Source organism: Herpailurus yagouaroundi, unplaced genomic scaffold (genome assembly GCF_014898765.1).
Source record: "Herpailurus yagouaroundi ecotype Mexico unplaced genomic scaffold, PumYag 140, whole genome shotgun sequence".
Lineage (NCBI taxonomy): Eukaryota > Metazoa > Chordata > Mammalia > Carnivora > Felidae > Herpailurus > Herpailurus yagouaroundi.
The window spans coordinates 84,333,768-84,361,219 of record NW_024412395.1 but is presented as its reverse complement, the minus strand read 5'-3'; the positions used below and the strand labels follow the sequence as shown (position 1 = coordinate 84,361,219).

At 49.9% G+C, this 27,452-nt stretch overlaps 1 protein-coding gene across 4 annotated transcripts in view; it reads right to left on the bottom strand.

Moving 5' to 3' along the window:
* The window catches only part of NRP2 (neuropilin 2), a 116,589-nt gene that overhangs the window by 38,225 nt on the left and 50,912 nt on the right, over positions 1-27,452 (bottom strand). For all 4 annotated transcript variants that reach the window (XM_040475974.1, XM_040475976.1, XM_040475977.1 and 1 more), the window contains exons 8-12: positions 18,534-18,678; positions 17,052-17,401; positions 15,051-15,195; positions 10,403-10,519; positions 7,387-7,527 (exon numbers count right to left, since the gene is read on the bottom strand). In XM_040475974.1, coding sequence (XP_040331908.1) covers positions 7,387-7,527; positions 10,403-10,519; positions 15,051-15,195; positions 17,052-17,401; positions 18,534-18,678 — 898 coding nt within the window. The remainder of the gene's footprint in view (positions 1-7,386; positions 7,528-10,402; positions 10,520-15,050; positions 15,196-17,051; positions 17,402-18,533; positions 18,679-27,452) is intronic.

Below are 27,452 nucleotides of genomic sequence, written 5' to 3'. Positions count from 1 at the left end.
TGAAGTGAGTAGAATGCCAGGGCATGGCCTCTCATCTGGCTTGGAATCCTGGTCTAATGCTCACTTGTCTTTTAAAGCCTCAGTCTCCCCATCTGTAAAATGGATATAATAACAGCATTACTGGATAGGGGTGTGAGGAAGAGGAAATGGAACAAGCCATGCGAATGCCTTGCACAGTAACGGGGATATAGTAAGTGCTCAATAAATGTTAGGATCTTTTTCTCACGACACATACTGCCTGCTATACTTGCCCCCCATTTTTTTTCTTAAGAAAGAAAAAGGGTCACAAGAGCACCAATAACCTGGAAAGACCACTCCTAGACTCACAAGGAAGTATGGTTTGGCCCGAGGGCAGTGAAGATGCTCTCTGGATTGGCTGATCCATCCAACCCCGGCAACCAGCCAGCTCCTACTTGTGCATCATGTGCTGTTTACCGATGTCTTTCCTGTCAAGATATAGTAGATGAAATAAAGTACTACATGATTCTGGAATGAGAGTGGGACCTCAAGAGACGGTTTAGATTGGGTCAGCCTGGCTGCCCAGAGGAACCATGCTGTAAACATCCCTAGAACAGCTGTCCACCCTCTGCTTGAAATTCTCCAGAGAAGGAGATTCCATAGGCCACATCGGCAACGTGTTTTCTGGGTCGCAACCCTAACTGTCAGGGACTTCTTAAATTCAGTTTTAGGTTTTCCTGCTGTCATTGAGACACATGTCCCCCTTCGATCCCTGATGGAGCACAGCCAATTTCTGTCCTCTAACTTGGAAACATTTTCACCCGTGAAGAATTCAGACCCCTAGTGTTCGCTTTCTCAGGAAACTCAATCCTTGCCTCTTTACATGTCCACTTTCCAAGCCTTTACTTATGGTGGTCAACCCTCCTCTAAGCTAAGTGCTTCAGCGCTTTTAAGCCACGGCACTCATATATATATGTTCTTCTAGAACATTCTAATTTATGGCCTGCCACTGACAAACACGGAGGAAGTTTTAAGCACACAGTGGCTGTTGATGACTGGATAGAGCAAGGGCTTGGCATGGTACGGGTGGGCCACTTTAGCGATTTACTTGGACTTCAAGGAAGAGCCCTGTGGATTGTAAAGAGGTCCCCAAACATGACAACGGACCAGCCAAGGACCAGCTCTGCCTCCTGGAGGCCGTCTTCTTGTTCTTGTAGCTGATGGCAGTGCTGTCGGCAATGGATAGCTTCCAACAAAAAGACAATGGAAAGGAAATATGTTCACTCGCTGAAAGAGAGTGAAGAAATAATGTCCCAGAGACCCAATCCCTCTCCTCCTGGATCTGACATATTTGGGAGGCATTTTGCTAGGTTCTTGACTCAAAACATCTGTTGTTGTCCGTGATACAGGGGAAAATAATCACACGGGAATGAACAACAGGAGTTCAAAAGGGCAGAGAGGAAGTGCAGAGGACAGGGCCATTCAGGCATTTTAACCTGCTGCTGTCTCTCGAAAGGGTCTCCTGACGTTTCACCTGGCGATTTATGGCCGCATCTGGCTTCAGCTGCATAAGTGCTGGGTGAACATGTGACTGACTGTGTTTGGCCCGACAGCAATGGTATCGGTTGTGTCCACACCTTACCAAACCCTGAAGTAAGTCACCAGTCTGATCCTCCTGGCTATGGCAAAGCCAAACACACCATCTGTCCAACACACACATCTCCTGGCTAGCATCTTGCCCTCCTACCAGAACAACCATCTGAAAGAATATTTAGTGCTGCAGGAGATGTAATCTCTCTGTATAGGTCATGCTTAAAACATGAGTCAGCCCCTCAGCTGGCCTCCCAAGGTCCGTCTATCTCTGCTAAGGTCCTCAAATTAACAGCCAGTTAAGGGAAACATTGACTTTGCATGAACTCAGCAGGGTATCTTCAAGGTTTACAATTGACCATTTTGTGGACATTTGGGGTTTTAGGTCTGGTCTTTGCAGGAGTCTTCTTAGAGCTGGGTTTTTGTTTGTGTGTTTTTTAGTGTGTCAGCTTTCATGAAGGCTTTTCAATTGAGGCAGTCTTGTTATCATTCTGCCCTTCATTATCAATCTGCACACTGCTGCGGAACTCAACCAATCAGGACTTTCAGAAAAAAAGGAATAACAGCTTCTCTTTACTGCTGTCTGTCTATAAAGTCAGAGATACTTTCCTTCCTATTTTTCTTAAAGAAGCACCGCTATGCTTTCCTTTTCCAGTTGAAGTTATTCCTTGACTATTGGCTTTCTTTCAGCCAAGTTCTTCCTGGTCTTTAATTATCCATTGCAGTCTAAGCCTGAGAAGGTCCTGTGTCTATATTTGCAGTGGCTGTGCCCCAGCCGAGCCCCATCAACCTTTTTTTGAAGGCAACTCAAGGTAATGCCAATGCAGCTTCTGGATTCTTCGCTACCATCGGTCCCACCTACCGGGGAGGTCTTTTGAGTTCAGGGAGAGTTGCTTTTTAATTCAGAGTCACTATTAGTTCCCTGTTAAATATCAAGCCCATCATGGGCAAGTTCACTCATCAATTCTTTCCCATAATTTCTTTGCAACCATCTACTCCCCCACACTTAATCTTCTCGTGTACATGTTCCCCAGGGAACCATAGTTCTGGTCCTCTGTTCTCATGGAGTTTATAAATGGCCCAATCTGCATCAACACAGCCCCATGATACGTTAACAACTTTACCCCTGACATTTGATGGAATAGCTACCATTAATAAAATTTGAATATTTCAGAACACTGTATTCCTTATTCTGTCTTGAGCTTATTTTTGAATCCAGAGTAAAGGCTCTGTTTTCTCAATCCAATAAACATATAAATGCGAGGCTGCCAAAGCTCTGTCTTACCATAATCGTGTACTGGTACAAATAGGCATGGCCTGTTTTCTCCCTCCCTCCCTCCCTCCCTCCCTTCTTCCTTCCCTCCCTTCCTTCCTTTCTTCCTTCCTTCCCTCCCTCCTTCCCTTTCCTTCCTTTCTTTCCCTTCCCTTTCCTTGATTTTGCATAAGCTCCACACCCAATGCAGCACCTGAACCCACAACCCTGAGACCAAGAGTCTCATGCTCCACCCACTGAGCCAGCCAGGCTCTCCTGCATATTTCCATTATATCACTTCCATGATTTGAAGCTACTGAAATAAAGAAATACTGTAACCATACTTCATGAGGTCAACAAATGCATAGAAGAACACACATTTAGGGAGACCAGACACTTAATACTTAAGGATTCTGAAGCTAACATGGTACCCTCTTTCTCTAGTCTTCTTGTCCCATTCCTGACAATAATGGTGATAATAGTAATAATAACAACTATTGTTACTATTATCGGCACTCCTTAGTATTTACTTTTTTTGGTCCAATGAAATAGTTCCCACACTATCTAATGCTATGCTATCTGCTTGCTTTCTCTACTATGGTTGTTCACTGAGGTCGAATGGCTCAGTGACAAAAATAGATGCCACTGGACACTCTCACTAAGGGACCGTAGAGAAGCCACATCCACCTAATTACTTGCTTCTTGGTTTACAATGTGATCGGTTCCCCTCATGGGGAAGCAGGGTCAGCAAGGACCCCAGAGGTTACACATACATCGATGCCAAAAGATGCCTGAGCTGTCTAACCAAGACAATTCTGCGATGATGGCCACGTTTTACATCTGTGCTGTTCAGTATATCATGGCCACCAGGTCCCTGAAATGAGGAACTGAAATTTCAGCTGTATATAACTGTAATTAACTAAAGTGGAAATAGCTACTTGCAGCTCTAGACACGTGAGCTCACCATATCGTCTCAGAGTTTTTACCTTGTTCCTTAAAGACCTGATCATTCTCGACACTGGGTTGATGATCATCGCGCTTGAGAATGTCTGTAGAAACTACTACAGCTCCCACTAGGGAAGACATTTTCTGTGTCATAGCTACACAGAAAAGACAAAGTGGCTTCTCAGAGGACATCGGACAGGTTCCTCTACAACCACCAGGGGTCACTGGATTCGGGACAGGGTTCCCCAGGGGCTGGTGCGAGCACAGCCCAGGCTTCCAAGCCACAAGCAAAGATCTCAAAGAAGGAATTCTGAGTGGCTTGAAAGATCATCTTGAAAAACAAAAACAGTGGCATGAAACCAGTGGGTGTCTTGTCAGCCTTAAGCAACTATTACCACTGGCCAAAAGAACAGAACTAATTGCTGACTTAAAAGGAAAAGAAAAAAAAAAAAAGGCAAAACAAAACTTGAGAAAAGAACTAATTCAGAAAATATCTAAGGAATGTAAATAGTTTCCACAGACACTTCTAATCAAACAGGCTGCATGTGATATTTCAACATGGCTATTTCTTCTTCCTTTTCTCTCTCCTTGTCTATCCTAATGCCCCCTCTATACTTGATGGAGACGCCTCCTTTCTTACATACAATTACTTTTGTTTATCTACCCAATAAGCGGGTAAAACATTTGGCACACTTCTCCTAAAGAGCATCTCCTCTTTGTGGAGTGGCGAAGTGTGGGGGACACAGGGCTGTTGGGTTTGACTGGGAAGGTCCAGCATTTGCCCTGTCCCTGGTCAGCACAGCTGTTTCCTCTCTCCCAACTGCTCCCCTCGGGGCCCCATTTTTTTCTTTTTTTGAAGAAAGGACCACCCTGAACGGAAAGGGCTTTCTATCCTTCCCTGCTTAAAGCCCCAAATCGAGTTTTGTAAGGAGAAGGAAAATGGGAAACACAGCAGACGACTTTTGAAATCATCAGAGGATAGAAGGAAGGGTTCTGAAAAGAATGTCACGGTTTTGTTTTCTGGAGACAGGTTACGAGTGCCACTTTTTCAAACGTCAGGGGTTCCTCTGGAAGAGGGAAATAATTATTTTCCTTCTCAATATCTTAAGGGAAAAACAACATTACATCTAGCAGTTCCTTATGGCCCTAATTTTCTTTCTGTCCCCATCCAGCCAGCCAACGGGTGCAATTCTGCCCGTGCTTTGCGAGCTTGCTCTGAAAAGCCCTCCCAAACTGCAGGGTGGAATGAATCAACTGGAATGAGGACAAGAACTAGAATTTCCAACCAGTAGCCAGGGCAGTGGAGGGGGCACTCAGGTGAGGGTGAGACCCGCAGCAGGGGGAGGCCAAGGTGAACGGGCAGAGGGACAGAAGGACAGAGGTCAAGGCCAGGCTCAGATGGAGAGTAACTGAAGCTCTCCCAGAAGTGGCACTTGCTAATTGGTGGCCTTGTGGCCTGGACAGGGCTGGCCTCAGACATTTTTAGAGAAAGTCTGCTCAGAAGACGGCAAGGGAGGAGGCCAAATTTTTAGGGAGAATCTGAAGAGGGATGTTGAGTAAGAGCCAGTAAATCTCCCCATGCTGTGCCATCTACATCCGTTCTTTCAGAGCGCCTCTGCCCAGCTGCCCCCCTGTACACACCTCACACGATGTGCGTGCACACGCACGGCACTCATGCATACGAACCACAAACACACTCAAATGCAAACACACACACATTCGCATGCAAACACACGTGTATACATAGTCACAAACACCTACGCATAAATCGTGTGACATTTGCACACACACACACAAAACCCACAAACACCCTGAGAGAGAAACACATATGCAAACACATACATACCCACATCACCCACAAGTACACACTATGCGTGCATACACTCATGCATACCCCACAAACCTTCCTTATGTTGGGATGAAAAGTGGAGGTTGGGAAAAACAACCAATTAATTGGGCCAAGTCTCAAAGGAGAGGAAATGAAATGAAAAATCCAGGCTGGGTTATAAAAATAAGTATTTTTTTTTCCAGCGTGCAGGAGGCTCATTATACTAATTAAACATTATTGCAGTGAACGAGAGGGGGGGGTGATTAAGGCTGGGATGAGGGTGAGTACTCTCTCCCGTTGCCCGAGGCCGTGGTGATCTTCAGGTATTAATCTTTCCAAGCACTCAAATGCTGAAGAGACAAACACTTGAAATATGAAAATGTTTTTCTCCAGAGCAGACACTGTGACCCTCCAGGAAAGCAAGTGCAGGCTGTGTTGGGAGGCCGGCCCGCAGAGCTCTCCTGGCGTCTGTCCCACTGCTGTCCCCTGGGGGACAGGGGACGCGACCAGTCCTTGGGGTTGAGGGGCTGCAGAGCAGCTCTGGGGAGCCCTGTAGAAGGCGAGGCCCCTTCCTCCCTTTATTCTCTAGTCAGGCAACATTTGATGTACTAATTTCCAGAATTAACCCCTTTCCTCTCAAAAGCTTATGGGGCCCCGAGGTCCAGGCCAGGGGTGCAGAAAAAATGGAAACTGAACAAGCGGTGTGCGGGAGCCAACATGTGCTGGCTTGCGAGAGCAGACTGCTACAATTTCCAGAATTTTGCAAGGCAGGTGGTAAGCGCGGTCATTACTAAAGATTAAATTACATAAAGTTACCATTAAATAAATTATATTGAAAATGAAAGGCCATGCATTCTCAAGACTCAACGCTTCCTAATGATTTTAATACCTTTTATCAGTATCAATGCTCCTGACGTCATTCATATCTATTCTAGCCGTCTGATGGCGAAAAACGATGTCGTGTAGTTACTGTGCTTCCCAGCCCCGCCCCGATCGTGTCCTGTTGGCAGCTCCGCCACAGGAGGCGTCTTTACGTCCCCGAAAGCTGCACACATTACAAACCAGGGTTTTTCTTTTTCCTCAGAGTTGGTGGTGAAACCCTGACCCGAACGCCACTGTAAAAGCACGCTGCGGTGCAGAGGGTAGACGACCCTTGATTCTATGGGCTTCTAGGAGGGCTACCGGCAAGCCCTCTCTGGCCACCGTGCCAAGAGGGGCTGCCAAAACCTGGCTCTGAAAGAGCGGCTGGACGACAGTTCAAGGACAGGCATCAACACGCTCCTGGAGGCTGAGCGCCAGGCCGCTCTACTAGACCCCCTGGGTGTGGCAGCATTTCGGACCCTCAGCTTGGTTTGCTGCTGAAGCGATGATACCCTCGGAGAAGTATCAGCCAGGCTCGAGGCCAGGGTTTCCTAAGGAGGCATTTTAGGAACGACAGGCGGCTTGGTGTTGACAAGAGGCTCTGCCGTGTCAGCCGTGAGCGCTGGCTACGGAGACAGGGAGGCACTGACTCATCCCGTCTCCTAAAACCTCCCAACTGCTCTTTCTTTCTTCCTTTCCTTTCTTTTCTCTTGGCCTCTCTTGCTCCCTCTCAGCTTCCAGGCTGCACTGTAATCACAAGACGGGGCTAGAAACCGCCAGCCAGCTATGGTGTAGGGTGACGTTGCAAGCAAGGACTGTGGTGGTTTGTGGGCGCAGAGCAGAGGATTGCTCTGTGGTGGGGAGTTACGAAGCTTGCCGGGGAACCTGGGGCTGGGAGACGTGGAGCAGGCTCCCCTTACCTCCTTCACCGCTGAGTCTCTAGCCGGCTTACCTGGAAACGTCCGGTCGTGTGGGCTGGAGCTGCTGGCCCAGGTACTCCTGAGCCACTTGGCATGGTCGTACATCCAACCGCAGGGCTCCTCGGGGAAATCAAAGTTGCAATTGAATCCTGAAGGGAGCTGCAGATCTTTGTCTGAAAGTGGGGGGAAAATAACCCAAAGAAGGCAAATGAAATGGGTTCGGACAACAGCCACAGTGGTGCCATTGAAAGGGCTGGCAAGGCCTAAGTGGAGGGCAGAGAAAGAAGCGGCTCCCTTTGCTTATTCATTTAACTCATCTTGGCGATCGTTGGCTTTCGGGTCAGCCTTTGGTCTCATCCTTCCCAGGCATGAAAGCCAAGTCTGCCAGTGGTTCCCAGAGTAAGCAATTATAAATGAGGCCACCAAATGGCTTCGGGCTCTAATCAGGCTCTTCTGTCCACCTCAGAGAGCAGACAAATGTGAAAATTGCTGTTCCCTAAGTGCCAATGAAGAATGTCTCCCCGGTGCCTCAGTGGAAGGCTGGTTCCTGCCAACCTGGCTCTCAGAAGTGACGGGGCAGCCCATTAACATCCAGAGAGGCTGAAATGCTGGGGAGGTGCTGGCCAGGGCGGAGAAAGTGGGCTCAGAAACAAGGAAGTCTTTCACCTCCTGTGATAGGTCTTTTGTTCCAGAACACAGGGTCAGCCCGGCATCCCCGTGGGGTGCCAAGGCCAGGTAGGTGATTTGGCGTGTTAGGGCAGAACGAGGGGGCCAGACCAGCCGGCTGCCTAGCTCAGCACTGACCGGCAGAAAACATAATTCCGCACGGCACTGAGAGCCTGCAGGCCAAGATCCCGGGGCACTAGGGAATGCTTTCCTCGTGGACATGTCCAAAGTGGCCGTGCCGTGGCCTGTCCGGTCTGCTTCGTTGTTCACCTGTCTAAGCTCCCACTCAGCTCTAAAAACCCAGTGTAAGCTGGGGCCAGATGTGTGATTGAGTGGGGGCGGGTGTGGAGGTGGGGGAAAGAGGAAACGGGAATCCAAATGTGGAGGCTTGCCGGCCGTGGCCGTAGAGACAACGGAAAAGTGCTGGCTGATGCTAGCAGCGGGGAGGAAGCAGGGTCTTTGGCCTTCTCACTTCCCTTCTCAGGGTTCCCAGAGAGGAATTTCCGCGGGGAAGGCCTCGAATGCAGGTTAGGAAGTCTAAAGGGAACAACAGATGGGTGGGAACAAATTGCTCACACCATGGGGGTGAGGAAGGCCCACCTCTGAGGGGAAGGGACTGCCACCAGGCTCCCGTTGGGCCGCCCCTTCCCAAGACACAATATTACACGTTTGCCTGCCCTCAGCCAAAGTCAGCTTGACTTGAGAGGAAACACATGGAGTCTATTACAGAAGCATCAACCTGTGGCTTGGAAAAGTCAGCCCTTAGCCCTCGCTCCCCTTCTCCCAACAATTTCTGAATTTCTATTTTTCCGTTAAAAAATATGGAGTAATTCAATATACCATAATTCCTCTCTAATGTTTACACGCATACTGTAGCTCAGGAACCAAATTCCACAAAAAGACCTTTTGCAAAAAAAGAAAAAGAAAAGAAAAAGAAAAGAAAGAGAGAAAAGGGAGGAACCATCAAAGAAAGCTAAAATGAAACAAACCACTATCAACGGGAAAATTATACAAAACTGCTGAAAGTCTGCGGCAGAACTCTGACATTTCCCTTTGGATTGCCACTTGGATAGAGCCCCGTCCTCCTGCCCTCCACCAAAGCTAACTCTGCTGATCCCATGCTGTATATTAACTCCCTGTGCATTCCACTGTGAGCTCTCCAACTATCTGAAACACGCCTCGGAAGATTCTCCGAGTCTCTTTCTCCTCTTCACACAACAAAAACAAGTTCATTAAAATGTCAGAATCCTGTATTCAACTAACCCTGACCAAGAGCGTCCCCGCGCCCACACGATATACAAAAGCACATTCCTAAAAGCATATGCGTTAAATTATCATTTTTCAGTCACACAACTTCAGCATTTATTTTTGGCTTCCCGCCCATTCTGCTTTGCAGTCACTGTTTGGAGCCGTCCACTCCGTCAGTGCGACCGTTCACATCACAGTGGCCGGTGTGATGGGCTCGGCAGGTTGTGCCATCCACCTACTGGGTGGGGGCTACATTGTGTGTCTCTGCCACTCCCCAAGTCCCTCCACTGGTCTTCCCTCATCTCATTTAATGAAGGTTTAATAGTGATCAGTAATGTACTGTAAATGGAGGCTGGCAAGCATTACATTCTAGCCAGAAACGTCAGGTGTTCCGAAATTTGTGGTTTGTTGGGAATGTCCTCACACTCGGTAAGGTGATGTTCTTTTGGGCTCTGCCAATTAGTGTTTTTATGTCACTCAGATGTGTTTACAAGATGAGAAAGGAGGTGACGCAGGGTGCCCAGGTGAAGACGCTGATCCGGAACCAGGAGGCCCTGTGATCTGAAGGAAGGGTTGAGGTGCCTTTGCCCATTCCTGCCTCTGTCACTGACCTGGGCTCACCCCATGGAGGATGGGATGTGCCATTTGATGGAGCCATGGTTATTACGCTTTCTCAATCGGCAGTGTGCAAAGACACAGCGAAATTCGGTCGAGGAGTGGTTAACTGCTGTGTTAACCTGACCGTTGTGCTCCACAGACCAAGTCAGCCAGACGACCGTCAGATCTTCACCTGACTGGAGACAGTGGAGTCACAGCTCAGTAGCAAAAGGCCAAGGATTCTAAGGCCAAGTGAGGGCTGGAAAGGCAGCCTTCTCAAAGCAGGGGTGGGGGGGGTCCTCCCTGGATGGACTCTTACGTCAGCTGATGACCACTGGGTTCCCACTTATAGGCTGCACCGCTTGTTCCAATATCTGAGTGTTTCCAGAGTGATTGTAAATGGCCTCTGACCTCACACACATCCCTGACCTCTGACCATGGGACACCCAGGTCCCTGCCCCAGCCACAGACCAGCGGCCTCTGACTGTTAGCACCTTGCCATCCCGGATGAACCATGACTCTGACCCCAATTCTCACCGTCCTCGAAGCTGCAGTTCTCCCCACACTCCGTGACCTCTTCATCGATGGGATATGGGGTGGTGGTCTCTTCACTCTTCACAGTGGGTCCCAGTGTCTCTACTGTGGGCTTCGAGTCTGTGTAATGGCAAAGAAAGGGGAATGAACACTGTGTATGGCAGTCTGCATTGAAACCCAGCAGGAGGAAGATGCCCCAAACTAAGTTTCCTTTTTATGTATTTATTTTTATTTTTTGAGAGAGAGAGAGAGAGAGAGAGAGAGAGAGAGAGAGAGCGTGCGCATATGAACATGCTGGGGCAGGGCAGAGGGAGAGAAAGAGAAAGAGGGAGGGAGGGAGAGAGAGAGAGAACCTTAAGCAGGCTCCATGCCCAGCGAGGCGGCCAATGTGGGGCTCCATCTCAAGACCCTGGGATCATGACCTCAGCCAAAATCAAAAGTCAAATGCCTAACCAACTGAGCCACCCAGGTGTCCCTAAGTGTGGGCTTATAGGAGGAAGAAAGGACAACTACTAACGATGGACACACACACACACACACACACACACCGCTCCGGAGTCACCTCTGTGCGCTATCAACAAGTTAGGAGCATTGTCTGAGTTGAGCGAGAATGGTCCCAAGCTGCAGAAACAGCCACGACAGAGGCATGGACACAAATCCGTGCTCTTTACTCCATAGCAGAGCTCCTGGAGCCGGCATGAGAGGCCACGTGGGGCCATGGTGGACGTGGGTGAACCTGACCCCGAGGCAGGCTAGCCCGTGCTCTGGGTGCTCTGTCTACGACAGAAGCGTGGGTGATACGCATGTGCACGAAATGAACGGTGTCCCTCTAAAAACAGTTTTGAGAAAATCCCGGTGTTTCACGAAATGAGCTTCCTGTGCACTGCCCCTCGGTGGCTCCTGACGTGCCTTCCCGCCCGACTCACCCCTGCTTTTACGTGGAAGGGATGTTCTCTTTTCAATCTTCTCTGACTCACACAGAACTTTTATGGAACCCAAGCTAACTGACCGATGCGGCCCACCTATAACAAGATAATCAGAAGCACAATAGCAAAGCCAAGAGCCAAGCCAGACAGCTGGGGAGGTGTAACTCCAGACATTGTTGTTCGTGTTTGCACGAAACTGAATGGAAAGGAATATGGACTCAAAGGGACTCATGCTCCACTTGGTGGAAGTAATTAGGCCTGTGCCTCTAGGTCAGGTCAGGGTGTGGCAAATTCAAATGCTTACTGAACCGCAAACGGCTACTGTAAGCAAGACAGCTGACTGGGGGCCAGGAGAGTAGAGTGGGGGATAGAAGGTGGCAGAGGGGATCTCGCACGCCCAGTTTAAGGGCGGCCACCAGGACCGGCTCCAGCACCCTGAAGGCCTGAAGGGACGTGGCCCAATGCGGCCAGATCTTGCAAAAAAATTTTTTTTCCCACGCGAAGCCAAAAATTCCCATGGGAGATCTCTAGACCTGTCAGTGTTGGCAACTTGTCCAAAGTATTATAATAAGGAGCATGCAGCAGAGCTTGGCCGGGCCAAACCTGGCTGCAGGCAGTCAGTTCTGACCTGGGCTCTAGGTGATTCATTCACCCTTCCATTCACTTGTCTATTTGCTCCCGCCAGTCATTCACTCAGCAACTTACTTACGAAATGAACAAAACAATGAGTCAGGCCCTGGGTGGGGCCAGGAGGGGTTCTGGTAAGTGGCGCTCAAGTCTGTGTGTTGCGGGGTGGGGTCTTCATCCCAGAGCTGCCCTCCAACGCGACTCTCCGAATAAGCTCGTGCATTGTTCTTCCCATTTCTATACATGTTCCTTTGCACTATTGTATGTGATTAGGCACCTTTGTCAGGCACACTTCAGGATACCATTTAATAAAGCCAGGAGCTGAAGGAAATCGCTAAATACGCTGAATAGCTTTTTCACGGTCGACTTCCCACCTTTCTGCTATTAAATACTACGCACATAACCTTTCATACTTCCCTTTGCCGTATCTGCCTCTTGCTCACAGTAAATAGCAAATAACCTCGAAGTGTCCTAATTTGTAAGCTCAGATTTGTCACTGTGTCACAAAATCTCAAACTCGATTGTAAAGCAAACTATGGGCAGCAAAGCAAGAAGTAATCATTTATTTGAAACACAAACAAACTAACAGGTGAACCCGCCCTGTCACATTATTTAGCTGCAGTGACTCAGGCCAGCCCTATTATTTTTCCTGCTATCCTTTCAGGGTAGGAATGAAGTGAACCAGGGATGAGTCGCTGAAGGAATGGGAAATTGAACAGCAAAAAAGCCACATGGCCTAGGAGAATAGTTTCTGGGGGATGTTAGGAAGCTGGTTGGCACGGATAATGTCAAATCCAGGGGTACGGAGGGCGGATGAGGCGAGAGGGCAGGGCGTGTGAAGGAAAGTGAGAAGGCGGGGCCGTGTCTGCTGTGTTTTGCTGGGAGCTCAGAGGTAACTGCCCATCAAACTGCAGTGCTCCCCTGCAATTGAAACCAGATGTCAGAGACTTCAAAGGGAAGGAGGCTGGGCGGAGGGTAAGAAGCCCCAACTCTGATGTTCCAAGGAATGGCCAGGCAGGACTTTGAAATGAGAAACCTGTTGCTGACCATCACCAGGGTAATTTGGGCCAGGTTGGGGTAGGGGGCCAATAAGAGGAAAAGGACATTAGCAACTGTCCTGCCAGTCATAAAGCAGGGCCAGCCTGGGAGAGGCAGGGCACGGAAGGCCAGAGCATAGGAGGGAAGCAGGAGTAAGCCTCCAGCTACCTAAGCGACCTCTGGCAAGTAGCTTCCTTTCTCTGGGACTCAGTTTCCCCATCTGTGAGAGAGAGGTTGGCCTAGATCTGTGATTTTTGTTTTTTGATTTAAAGTGTGTGCCACACTCATTAGCAGGTTGTGGAATCAATGTGTCGGGTCACGACCAGCATTTTTTGAACGTGACCTGTAATATTTCAGAGTACGCTCACATGGGGAAAGTGAGCACTGATCTGGGAACCTCTCGTTCCACTGTATCTACTCATTATAACAGGTTTGTTAGGTGCCAGGTAGCAGTCTAAGCAGCTCACACCCATTATTTTACTGAATCCTCATTACAACCCTGGAGGGTAGATATACTCTCATCATCCCTGTTTTTCAGCTGAGATAACCAAGATGCTGAGAGGCTAAGTAACTCGTCTGAAGTCATGCAGCCAGCGATCGGCAGAGACAGGGCTTGTACTTGGCAATCTGTGCTCAGGGCCCAGGCACTTAACAATACACTATAGCCCACACGCACACACTGTGTGAGTGTGTGCCTGCAAGTCAAGTGGATTGTGATACAAATTTTCAACCGTCGATCATGGTCGAAAACGTTTAAAAGCCCCTGGCCTACAAGCTCCTGGCTCCCCTGCAGCTCTAACCGTTTGATTTCGAAAAGGCCGTAAATGAAGCCAGCTTGTACCCCTGTTGGACGGCAGTTTTCAGCACCTGCAAGCAGACAGCTGACGTGCAGGCTGCAGCGAATTGGCCTTTTCCCTACGTGACGGGGAATAAAGTGTCTTCCTACTAAAATGTGTTCACTGGGGCTGCCTTCAATCCAAAGGTGAGAGAGGCTAATTTGGGCCTGATTTCCAGCCTGTGTGCCTCAATGGGGCTCCTCCTCTGTGCCATCGTGGCCAGCACACGGGCAGCACTTTGCTCCCTGGGAGCCAGAAGCACTTCTCCGACATGCCCTTATTAATCCTTCCCGCTACCCTGCTGGGTGAGCTGGCGAAAGGTACGGCACAGACAGGGAAATGGAGATACCTGGGGCTCTGGTGGAGAGAGGGAGGGTGGCTCGGCCTGTGTGCTGCTCCTGCTGGCACTGGGTTCACGTGGCCCCCCTGAGCCCCTTCTGGAGGGCAGTGAGCCAGCTCCGGGTGAGATCTGCTGCCAGCTTTGCTACAGGAGGTGCCCGGAGGGAAGGTGGGGCCTGACTCAGAAGAAAGGGGTGCTTTCCAGAAACAAGAAGTGTGGGCATGCTCGGTGGGCCTTATCCACATTAAGGAGAATTAGAGGACCCCCCTGCCCCCGCCACCACCAGCCTGGGCCACTGAGGAGGGGGCGGGCGGGAATGAACAAGACTCCTGCTCCACACTGGGAAGAAGTCCTATTCCCGTCAGCTTCCCTGCAACAGGGTCCCTTCTGAGCAAATAAATGCCTTTTACAGATGTGGCTTCAAAATGAAAATGAAGTCTCTTAGCCACTGACATCTGGAGGCCAGATTCAGACATAAACCGATTACTTTATTATCATGAGGGGGTTTTTTTCTTCCCTAAATCAACAGCCACAGCCTTCTGGCCTGAAGAGTCAGGGTCTAATTGAATTTGGGTGGGTCGTGTGTGGTTACGATTTGTTTTTGAGAGACTTGGGTTGGAGAGCTGAAACGATCCTTCAAAAAAGACAAAGCACATCCCTTGAGAAACTGTCCCGAGCCCAGAGGCTGCGGTGCCTGTGGTCTGAGGCAGGGGAACACAGCAGGGCCTGGGGTGGGTCGGGTTCTGAGCTGACAGAGCTTCAGCAGGGAAGGCTGCCCCCTCTGCCCATCTGTGTCACGGTCTGGGCTCCTCCCAGGGCATCCCGGGAAGCCAGGCTCACGAGACCCCGTGGGCGAGAGCCCTGGAGTGGAAGGCGGGCCTTACCTGTCCAGTCGCAGCCCAGCACTTCCAGCCGCATCCCAATCCCTGCTGGAGACCACCGCTCGGGGTACACCCGCACGTACTGTGCAGGAACGGGGTCGAATCTTCGGATGTCCGGGGTGTCGTAGTGCATGTTCCCTTCAAACAGCTGCAGGGGAGACAGGCCACTCAGCCCTTCTTCTGTGGGACGCCCTCCCCTCTCCCCCTCTTCTTCCTTCTCCCCTTCCTGCCCTTCTCCCCCATCCAGAAGGCAGCCTCATAGTTATCTCACTGGACATGACAACCCACAGGAGCTCCATTCTCAGACTGAGGTTTTGATTCAGTTGGAAGATGGCTAGGGTCCCAGAAACATGGAAAAGAGGGAGCAAACGCAAGTGGCAGTTGCCAGCTTCTGTCTTCTATCTTGGGACGGGAGACTGAGGACTCGGGAAAGAATTAGGCTCCGAATAAGCCTTAAGTTGGACTTGGCTGGAGGGTGGAGAAGTGAGTTTGAGGCTGCTTTGCCCGTTGTCTTAGAAGTTCTTGTTGCGACGCTACAAAGTCTAGATGTGGGACCCAGCTCACTGATAGCTCTCAGGTCACTGAGGTCGCTGAAGGTAAAGCCATCCTCTTCAATAGGCTAATGACAACATCGTCTCATCACACATTTGATAGTCTGAGACTATGTTCCTTAGTTTTGTTCAGCAGAGCCAATTCTCTCACAACAAAGCTCACCTGAAGCCCAGGTACCTCAACTGAGGACAGTATGGCTGCCCCGGTCAAAGGAGGGTGGGGGACCCAAACGAGAGCACACGTGGAAGCCACCGATTTAGGGTGATGCCAGTGTGGAGACGTGCTAGGGGCTGTGGCACCTAGGGACGCTGCAGGGCTGCCTCACTTGCAGGATGCCCACAATTCCAAAAGGGGGCACTGTCATCGGGAGGGCCAGGCCCTGACCCTGGCTAAGATCATCTCCTTTCCCAGGCTCCTACAACGGTCCAGAAGAGTCAGGGTCAGCTCTCCCCGGGAAAACCCATGATCCAACTTCTGCTCTGCCCACTACAGGTTCTAGCTATCAACTCCTGAGCCTTTCCGGGCTTCCAAACTGTGAGCTGGGTGTTTACATCAGTGCTGCAAAGCCTCCAAACCAGCCCGTGCCTCTGCATTAGGAATGGAAACATTTGCTGAGCAAAGGCGGCCAAACGGAGACACGGAAGTCCCCTTCCTTGGTAGGGGTCTGCTCTTCTGAGGAAAACAAGGGTAACTTGGCAGTTAGGATCAGAACGCCTGACTACCCCCAAGATTGACCCGGAGAAGGACAAAGGCACGATGTCTTTTCCCCTTGCTGGGGCTCCTCCATACCCCGTGTTGAGGGCTGACCTTCCTTCCCTGATGGTGGGAGGGGCAGGCTGCGTTGGCCTGGGTGAGTGTCTCCCGCCTCTCCCCAGCCTCAGTGTGAGAGGTGGGAAGATCGAAGCGGAGTCAGGACTGGGAAAATACAAACGAGTGCAGTGACATTCAAAAAAAAAAAAAAAAAAAACAACAACAACAAAACAGTTGTTTTTGGAAGTAATCCCCTCGTTTCTACAGTTTAGCCTCCAAAAACTACATCCCGTTTGGACGTCTGGCCGATTCCAAGGAAAGTTCATGTGAAAGAGGGTATAAAGGGTATCACGCTTTACAGGAAGGCAGTGCTGAGTGGTGGGTAGGTGTCTGGGCTCTGGAGTCAGGCTGTGTCCGAACTGTGGCTCTCCACAGGTATACACGGTGACCCCAGGTATGACATCAAGCCTCAGCTTTGTCATCTCTAACACGGGAGCAGCAAAACAATCTCCCCCTCTAGAGATGTTGTAGGATTAAACATAGCATTTAGCACAGTGTGTGGCACAGAGTAACGTATAAGTTAATGCTTGTTTTGTTAGAACATAGGGGTTCGGTGAAGACTATCTAGTTGGGCAGTCAGCACCTCCAAACTGAGCTTCTCTGTCTGGGGTAACGTTAGGGAATCTTCCAGAAACGACCTACCTTCGGCTGCTGGGTCCTGGGGTCCTGGATGTGTTCCCAGTCTCTGCCGTTTAGGCTGTAGGAGACTTTGAACTTGCGCACAAACGCCCTGGCTTCCACGGCAGTGATGCTGTCTCCTCCACGAGCCCCCTGGATGATGATGCCCTTCACCGTCTTGGGCACTCCCAGGTCCACCTGCAGCCACTCCTCGCCCGGCTGGGCCTGAGGGACCCGGGGGAACCAACCCGAGCGGCTGCTGACGAGGCGGGCGGCGCTGGGGCTCCAGAGGTACTCGCGGGTGGAGGAGGCTGAGATCTGAGAGTCAGGGATGAGGCCCGAGAGCATCCCCAGCATGTTGGAGCAGGGGGCATCTGTGGAGGGGAGGAACGTAACAGCTCGTGGCTGGCACCCTGCTTAACGGGTACCACCTCCCGTTAATAGGGAGCTACAAAAGAACCCGACTATCAAACGCTGTCGGCCAGCACCGATTTCTTTCCGTTGCAAGCACAGTGGTTAAGAGCCCAGACTGGCAACCAGACTGTCTGGGTCCACGTTCGTTTTGTTGCTTGCTAGCGGTTTGACCTTGGGCAAATGATTGCACTGCTCTGTGCCTCAGTTTATCTAAGTCTAAAGGAGGGCTGGTGGCAGAACTTACCTCTCGGGGGTTGTTGTAAGGATTCCATAAGTTACTACATGAACGCTCATGGCACAGGGCCTGGCACATCTCAGCGCTCACACTGTTAGCCAAGGGCTCTCGTATCCTCGCCAGTGACACCAGTCCCCACTGAGCCTCCCAGGGCAGTGAGTGCGGGGGGAGTTCAGCCGAGCCCTGAACTGCTTCCTGGGTGACTGCTTTCCCAACTGGATGGACACGTACCTGGGGTCAGGTCTTTGCTTCCACTTGTTATCACCGCTCATTACTACCTTGCATCCTTTGCACGTGCTGCTCTTCCCACTCCAAATGCTGTTCCCCTCAGTCGTCATCAGGCTAACCTTTACTCACCCCCAAGCTTAAGTGTCGCGTCCTCAGAAAGGCCATCCCCAAATTTCTAATCAACAGTCAGGTCCCCTCGGCCACTGTTTCTCGGAGCACCCTGTTCTTTGCCTTCCTACACGCATCCTAGTTTATAACTATCCAGTGCTTGATGACGTTATTATCTATGTTGCCCACCAGCCTGAAAAAGCATCATGATGTTAGAGACCCCATCTGCTTGTTCACTTTTCCTGTCCACTTTCACTCCCGGTGTGGGGCCTGGGGCACAGCAGACCTTCAGAACACACTCGTGCCGCCAATGACCGAGTGGCTAAGACACAGATGAGTGGCGTGCGGCAAGGCAGGGTCTGTAGTCGGGGTGCATTAGATGCTCATAAACTGAGTTCCAGGTGAAAGCGGACCTTCGGGAGAGGTCACGTGGTACAGTCATGCTATGGGCAGCGGGCTGGAAGGGGGAGCAGAGCCCAGGGCACCATCAGCTCCCCAGCGTTACTGGGGCACCCCCTCACCTGTGACCCGGCAGCCGAAGAGCTCCAGCCGCAGGGCAATGCCGGAGTGCCAGGTCTGGGGCCGGACCCTGACGAACCTGGTCAGGAGCGGCGTGTGCAGCTTGTTCAGAACCACCTCCGTGGCATCGTTGTTGGCTTGGAATACCTGCAGCGGAAGACGGGAAACCGCCGTTGAAGTCCCAGCTTGTAGGCTGGCCACTCAACACAGTCCTTGAAGGCAGTGCAGAAGTTCTGCTGAACCTTAGTTCCCTCCGGTTTAAAAAGACTCAGTGCGTTTGTTGTTTGGGGCTTTGTTAGAAGCCCCATGAAAAAAAAAAAAAATCTAATGGCTCACGCTGCTCTCACGTGAAAACAATAAATGGTCTTCACAAAAACTTTTAAAGGAAAGGAAAACTTTGCCTCTGGCCGAGAGCAAGCAGAGGGAAACACGTTTGCCTTGAAAAGGAAAACGCTTTCAGGAGCGGAGAGAGGGAGAGGCACAAAAAGTGGAATATTCTTTAAAAATGGAGCCGAAAGGTCATCTTTTAGGGCTGGCAGACCCCACCCACTAGCTTGAACTTGATGCTCCCCCTCCGTCATGGTGCAGGCATATAGGAATATTCACAGGGTATTTTTATAAAGTGCTTCAACAGTTGTCTTGTTAGTTACTTTGAGGCCTCCCTGCTCCATGAGCGGGTGAGAGCATGGGGCCACCCACCATCTACCCCTAATGGCCCTGTGTCAATCAACACTTTTTTGGTTCTCTCTGGTCTTTGTTGTAGGGTCAGGGTTGCAGACAGTCTCTCAGAGTCCTGCTCTGGCTTCCTCTCACTGTAATCCCCGCCCTGTAATGAAATCCATCCCTGTCCCCATCTGACCAATGCATCTCTTAGGGGAGGAAAGGCTTTTGGGAGTAGCTTCTAAGCCAACATGGTAGGAGTAAGTCCTAGTTTACCAGATGGCCCAAATCAATAACTGCCATATGGACCTTATGCTTTTCTGTGCTCTCCATTAAAAAAAAAAAAAAAAAGTAGCTTGTGCAAGTATATATGAGTTTCTCTTGGTTTCTCTGGCTAAGGGTGGAGGGAGAGACCAACCAACCGTCACTTCTAAATCATACCTGTCATAGCTCTAACAATCAGGAGACTTTGCAAATCTACTCACGGCCAACTCAGCAACACCTAGCAATTTCTTCTGGGTCGAGGGACTAAATACTTCAGCTCATGATACCTATAGCATGCCAGGTATTTGGACATGACAGGGCTGGGACAAGACGATGGGGAAACTGGGATGTTTGAATACCCCTGAGCCAGACACTGTGTAAACACAATTACCTCTATAATGCCCCAGAAGGTAAGTATTATTATTTCTGCTTTATTGACGAGAAAATGGAGGCTCAGAGATGTCTGTCTGGATCCAAAGCCCCTGCCATGTTTTTAGGCTGTAGGCTTGTGGGTTCCTACGTTGACTGTCATCTCTTTTAATAAATTTGCAGCGTTTCTGTTGGTGGCTAGGAGTCTTGGAGCCCTTAAGGTCTCCAAGCATGGGCTGAATGGAGGTGGAGTTGCTGTTCAGGGATGTGTGTTTATAATCCTGACATAGAAAGCTCTAGGTCACAGGAGTGGGTTGCACGGCAGCTTAGAGCTAATTAACAACGTGGCTCTTTCTTTCCCATGAACTGTAACTAGGAACTCTGCCATTTGGCAACCTTGAACCCTTCATATTTCCCACTTGCTGAGGTCAAAAGTTAGAGCCATTTAATAGCACAGCACTGATGGGGGGGGGGTGGGGGGGAGAAGGGTAAGAGACGCTACACCTTTTGCGACCAGATGAGGGGAGGTGGCTCATTTAAGACAGATGGAAGAAAGGCGAGGAAGAAACAGGTTTTCACTGGCCTACCATATTCAGTTTAAACCTCTTGTTCCTGGTGCTAAGCCCACCGACCCAGGGGAGCTCCCCCCCGACAGCCTGCCCAGCTTGCTGCTTCCCTTTCCTTGCTGGGGAGCCTCCTGCCCAGCCCTGAGGCCAAGTTCCTTCCTTTGCTGCCTTGCTAACCGCAGGGAGTAAGAGGCAGAACGGCTTGACCACCGGTCTCTCTCACAGGTTTGATTTGGCTGCTTCCTTTACAGTGATGGGGGACAAAGAGGGGCGAGAAAACAAAACAAGGGAAGAATGGCCAGGGAAACAGGAGGAAAGAGGCTTAAGGTCAGACACCTGGGGAAAGGCCGATGGGGAGAAGGGGAGAGAGGTACCCAAGCCTCTGTGATCTTAATCTTGGAGAAGGATGACCGGAGGAGGAGGGGACAGGGTGCAGGACGGCTCTGGCCTGGCCATGCCCACTCCATGGCTTCTCGGGTGCTTCTAAAGGACTCTGCAGCTCTGAGAAAGGAATGGAGGAACTGAATCCAAGAGAATGAGATGACTCAGTCCTCCTAGAATTCAGCGTGAGGCAGAAGCTCTTGTTTGTTTGTTTGTTTTTGTTCCTTTGGCAGAGCAGAAGCAAATGCAGCACTTTGCTTATTTGGGGAGGGTGCTGGGAGCAGTGGGGGGCCACCACCAGCCTGCTCCCTGAGGACGGTGACGGTGAGTGTGTGTGGCCTCCATCCGGAGATGCTGAGGAGTTCATATGGGGGGGGGGGGGAAGCTTGATTTGTCATGTGAATACAGAACTGGAGCGTTGAGTGGATTTGAACTTTAACACAGCTGCTAATCCACAACATATACACCACGCTGGTACCGTTTAGAAACACAGCACGTCTTATGTGTTTTTAATATCCAATTTTATCTTATCTGACCCCTTCATTTTTCAGCCTTGGCAGACAACAGTGCGAAACCTTTCCTTCCTCCCGCTCGGTAAGGAAATGACTGTGTCTTTGGACTGCCTTTGGGCGGCTGGCATGTGCGTGAGTGTGGCTGCACGTGGGCGTGGCCACGCGCACACATGAGTGACCCAGTCTGGCGAGGGGGTTGGTCTTCCCCCAGAGGCACGAGGTCCCAGACTTTGGGTGAGCCCCCTGGATCTCCGCCTACGGTGGCCCCAGTCGGAGAGGGGACGGGCACGCGGTTTCTCTGCTGAGGCCACCTAGCTGACCGCTCCAACTCCGCGTCATTCTAATTCCGTTTTGCTCACTCTGCTCCTGCCCCTGCCTGGAACCACATGAAGCCTCATTCAGTGTGGCCTCAAATTATCCTTCTTGGTTTCCTGTTTGCCCTTGACTTTGTGCTCAGATCTGCCCCTGCTCTCTGGACCCTTTGCTGAAGGAATCCCACCTTGTTTGATTAAACCTGTGATACACCTTTCACACTGAGTGTGGTGGAGTGGGGAAAAAAAATCCTCGGACATCACGGAAGCAGGAGCCAGGACAGACACTGCGCTGCCGATTAACTCGGAAGTGTGGGCAAATACCTCCACCTCCCCCAGGCCTCAACTTCCTCCTCTATTAAATGAGTTGATTTGTAAGGTCTTTGCTGGCCCCCAGATTCTAAGGCTTTCTGCATAAGAGTGTCCAACTAGAACTGCCCCAGCAATGTAACAGGGCATTTTAGTTGTCCATTGTCCCTTAGAGCCTGAGTGCTTTTGTAGACGAGTGCTGTGGGTCTTAATACGCTTCAAATAGTGCCCAAAACACATGGTGAGTGCCCCACTCAGAGGGAGAGTATACCTTGTTGATGTTTTCGCTCAATAACGGTTCAAATTATGAATAATGGAAAGTAATGAATAACAACACCTTAGTCCTTACATATTGTCTTGCACCCAAAGATATCAAAGTGCAATTTATGAAAATCCATTTTTAATGAAATATTAAGCAGTTTCTATTTCTCCTGACCCAATGGATTTACAAGGTCTCTATTTTTCTCCCTGCATCTTCCTATTTATAGCTGGTAAATGCTATCATATATTATACATCTTTATGACTTTCTCAATGCTTCTGTGGTTTCAGAATCACCCTTCATATGTTTTCTGATCAAATTCTCGGAGATGGATTCTTGGCATCTCGTCTAGGCGCTGCAAGGTAAGGGGTTGTGTGCATGGGAAATGATGCCAGGAAATTGGTTTTATTCCCTACTCCCTGCCGACTCACTGAATCACTATAGGCAAATCAATAATCCTTAGATACCTTGGTTTCTCCTTCAGGAAGATAAACTCAATAACAGGCTTGCAGGTGAACGCTAAAGTCTACCAGCCCTCCCCGCTGGCTCCAATGCCTGCACAACACCCAGGACAGATGTTACAGTGAAAGCAACATCACAAGTGACAAATGGGTCTCTGTTCAAAGGGGAGGGTTCAAGTTCTAACAGCCATTGACTCTCATGTCCCACTTCGAGGTCGTAACTTGACAGTAAGGTGTCCATAATGCTGAGAAGAATCAGTGGATCGTCAGTATATGGTACACGCCCAGATAAGCATAAGACACCCAGATCATCAAACTGTGATAACATGATAACATCTGTTTTAAAAGCTGGATGTCGCAGATGGTATACGTTTTTGTTAATTTTAAAAGAAAAACTGGGGCGCCTGGGTGGCTCAGTCGGTTGAGCGCCCGACTTCAGCTCCAGTCATGATCTCACGGTTGGTGAGTTCGAGCCCCGCCTCGGGCTCTGTGCTGACAGATCAGAGCCTGGAGCCTGCTTCCAATTCTGTGTCTCCCCCTCATGCTCTGTCTCTTTCTCTCAAAAATAAATAAACGTTAAAAAAAAATTTAAGAAAAATAAAAGAAAAATGCTAATATGGTTGCTTTACCACCCCAAAAGAAAACCAGAAGTGTATTCAAGTAGGGATGCACAACTAGTGTATCCCTAGTTTTTTTAAGAGGTAAGGATAGCATTGATTGATGTAATTATTAAAGTGTGTGTGTGTGTGTGTGTGTGTGTGTGTGTGTGTGTTGAACACATAGATTTCTTCAAGTGCATCCCTGTAAACCAAGTTTAAAAAGGAATTCAGGGCACAAAGTGGTTTGGATAATCCATTTGGTGCCTCGCTGAATTCTGAACATAATCCAACACTTTCCAATTGATTCCTGAGACCTTTGGTTTACTTGCAGTAAGACAGAATCTGAGACCAGCAGCACTGCAAAGATTTTCTGATTTGCGCCTCTGGGGGGAGGGGGCACCTGCCAATTAACTTGGCTGCCACCCAACATCCCAGCGTGGTTACTTTCTATACCCCACCCAGGAAAAGAAAACCAACATGTTTTGACCATGCCTACGAGCTCCTAAGGTGTGGAGTATACCAGCACGTGAAATGAAAGAAAATAATATATGTGGTCTACTAGGAAACGTCTAGCCGGAAGGCATCCCTGATGGTTTTGAGGTCATCTCTTCTCTGTTTTTCATCCCCTTGCTTGTTACAGCCACCGTTCCCCGCTGAGCCTGTCCTTAAGTCTTCTTTTAAGAGTATGCGGTGACTCTAGCAAAGCTGAGAACAAGTGAAGTGCTGGCCAGGTGGAGGCCTCTCTGGGCAGGGGTGTTTCCTGCCAGGCCCACATCCCTCGCCGTCACCCCCCTCATCTCTGCCGTCAGCACTCAGGTGCCCGGGACGGCGTGGATGCTTCACGTCCATCGCAGGCTTTGAGCTTCTTGGCAGAGGGATAAGGTGCAGGCTCGCGTTGTGAGCCGGCTGCTTAACCTTCCTCACGCAGGCAGGCCCTATAGTTGACACACGCGGGCTCTCGTCACGTGCACCGTCTCCCATCCGAGTAGGGCTTTGGTATTCAGTCTGCACACGCCTGTCTCTTCATTACCTATGGCATGACCTACAGTTTATTCCGATTTTGCTGTAAGTACCTGAACGTGGCCAGCTCCAGGGACCGCAAAGAAAGCAGGCAATTTTTCAAAGGCAACACAGGGCTGGAGCCCTGAGGTAGAAATTGTGCAGGAGACGTTCTTCTGCTTCCTCCCCTTTTTTTAAAATAAATATTTCTCTCTGCTAATAAATGTTTCATTGCATCCAAAGTTCTCCTTTTCAATCTACTTGGCACGGACACTCAAGGAGGAGGAGAACAAAGCAGGCAGAAGGGAGAGGTGGCAGGAACGGAGGGCAGAAACTGGGGAAACCAGTGGCAGATTTTAAAACTTTCTCTCTGAAACAACTGAATGGCCTCATCCTTACTGCAGAACCAAAGGCCTGTCTGCTCTCTCCCACCCTCTTCCCTGGCATCTTCTCTAAAACCAGCCACCGGGCCTACACATAAACATAAATTGTTAATCAATGAACACCATCCTGTTTAATTAATTTGTTGCACCCAACAGGCAAGGGGTGGGGGGCAGGGTGGGGGGGGCTGTTGCACTCGGGGACAACGATGTTAAGGTAATGGACACTTTTTTTTTTTTTCCTTTTTGTAAATCATGGCCCTGACAATTCTCTCTTAAAACTCCTCCTTAAAGACTATAAAAAAATTTTTTTAAAGCTGCTTTCATTCTAGTGGATGTGGGAACTTAGCCAGACACAGAGTCAGAAGGGATGTGTCTCATATAGATGTGTATACATATACAGATATGAGAGAGAAGTGGGGGAGACTTTAAGGGAGGGGAAGAAGGGGGGCAGGGCAGAGAAAATTCCTTAACCACCAAATGCTCATTTATGACCATGATGCCCTCCTGTCTCCTGCTCCTTTACTTAGGGCTGTTTTTGTCATCAAGCAGCTCTGCTGACGCAAAGGAGAACACAGAGGAGCAGGGACGTGTCATGGGGTGGAGGGCGGGGGAGGCCGGTTTCTTCCTGACGGTGAGGGCGGAGGTGGGTGGGATGTGTGCATCCCATCTGTGTGTGCCTTGTGGGTCCCCGTTAGATTTACTGCAGGATTATGTTACCCCCATCGAGACGCCGTGCCCTGGAACACAGCATACTAACAGGATTAGGGTTTTGGGACTGGAGACAGGAAAGCACCAAGGAGAAGAGGAGGGGAGGGCAGCTCAGGGATTTGGGGCTAGAGGAGAGATGGTGTGGGGGAGAGTATAGCATCAGAGCAATGAAAGGGAGTGGCCAATGTCCTCCCGGGAAGGTCGGGAGAGAAACACAGGCATTCTCACATTGTCACATTTTTTGAGAAGGTGCCTTTAACCTGCAGGTGGGCAGAAGAGAGCGTGAAAGGGTATGGGAGTCAGGCTCCGGAGACTCTCTGCCAACCGCATTCCTCTTCCAGCGGAATCTCAGCAAATCTCAGAGCAGGGAAATGGTGATGGCAAAGAACCCGACAACCTACCAGATGAGGTGTTCATTCCAATGCTCATCTAGAGACGCTGGAGTTAGGGCAAAGAAGAGTTTTTCCAGCCCCAGCAGAATCACTACACCCTTTTATAAGCCCTGCTCACTCGCTCTGTCCCACTGGCCTCAGTGCACAGCAGTGAGATGGAAAGCATTGGGAATTTGGCAGGGAGCATCGTAAGCGCCAGGGAGGCTGGCCTCAGCTCCCAGAGACAATTCAGCACTCATGGGAGTTGGGTGAAGCCGGCCACAGGAGCCTGACAGAAAAAAGGTTCCAAGCTTATGTGTAATGACATTTTCCCTTGGGCTTCCTAAGTGGAGAGGCTAAGGGTCTGAGCTCATCCCATGGCAAATGGATAAGGGACAAACTTAATTACGTAGGGCCCTGGATTCTTCTCAGTTATAACTGAAGGGGGCAGAGAAACCGGGGGACATGAATTTCGAAAGGGCATCGGCTCTCTTCGGAACATACGCAACCCTGGTTCGACGAGGCAACCATACGCATGGCTTCTGAAGGCTGAGGCTATTTCCCAGCTGACGGCTTGTGTCATTGTCGTCGTCTCATACACAATAAACAAAAACTACAATGAAAAGGATAAGGGGAATGCAGTCATCTGCCAGGAGGTTAAAAAAAAAAAAAAAGGTATTTTTTGAAAACTGTGAGTTGTTAATTAGGGGAACGACTGCATCCCTCACAGAAGACTGGAGCCGAGGAGGGCAACGTTCATCTCAGGCAGCTCCAGCACAGGGCCCATCAGATGCAGGGAAAGGTCTGGGTGACTTATCAGGTCACCTTCCAGACCTCCGATCTTAAAGGAGGCAGATAGATATCCCATGGGGCCTTGTTACTTTTTAAACTGATAACTTGCTTCTGCTCAAGAAGAGCTTTGTGGGTCTAATACATTAATTCCACCTGCAGACAGCCTTCCATCTACAGATCCCAAGGTGCTCTGCCAAGAGCCGCCGCAGCACCATTCCATTTGGGCAGGGGGAAACATTGAGGCACGGAGCCATGAAGAGAAATTTCCAAGGTCACACAGTGCATCATCTAAGGGGATCTGAAAATATACGCCGCGTGGTTCCGTTTGCCGACTGATTTGGGGGGTTTGGTTTCAGGACACCACTCTCTCTCCTCCTAAGTCTCTGATAATTTCAGACGGTTTTAAATTCTCAAGTGGCTTTCGAAGTCATTTGTTTTAATCCAGAAAATAAATATAGGGCAGAGAATTTTTGAAGCGAGGTGTTTAAGTGTCTTGAAGGGATATGGCCGAATCAAACGCAAAGCAACTCCATCTTCAAGATTCTAGGATGCAGCCCATTCTGTGATGTAACTCCAAGAGCCTGCCATGCTGAGTCACACTGTCTGAGCCCAACTTCAGATCTCAAAACCAATGGAGGCTCTCCAGGAATATGCACACCTCTAGACCCTTAGACTGAACATCTAGGAAGCTGATTTCCCTCTGGATCCAAGACGACAGCCAGGCCTAGATCAGATTGCTGGGAACACCCTCCTAGAGATCAAAGCCCCATGACCAGGTGCCTTTCCTGGGGACTCCATGGTTCCCCAGGTCCTGGGGCAAATTACTTTAAGAGCTTCGATTCCAGTCTTTGAAACAGTGCCACATTCTGAAGCGAATGAGGTGGTACCTGAAGGCTCTCTGATCCCGTTGGCGGCCACGATTGCATTAGTATGACGAGCTTCATGCGTTTCCACCACTCATTACAGGGTAATTCTG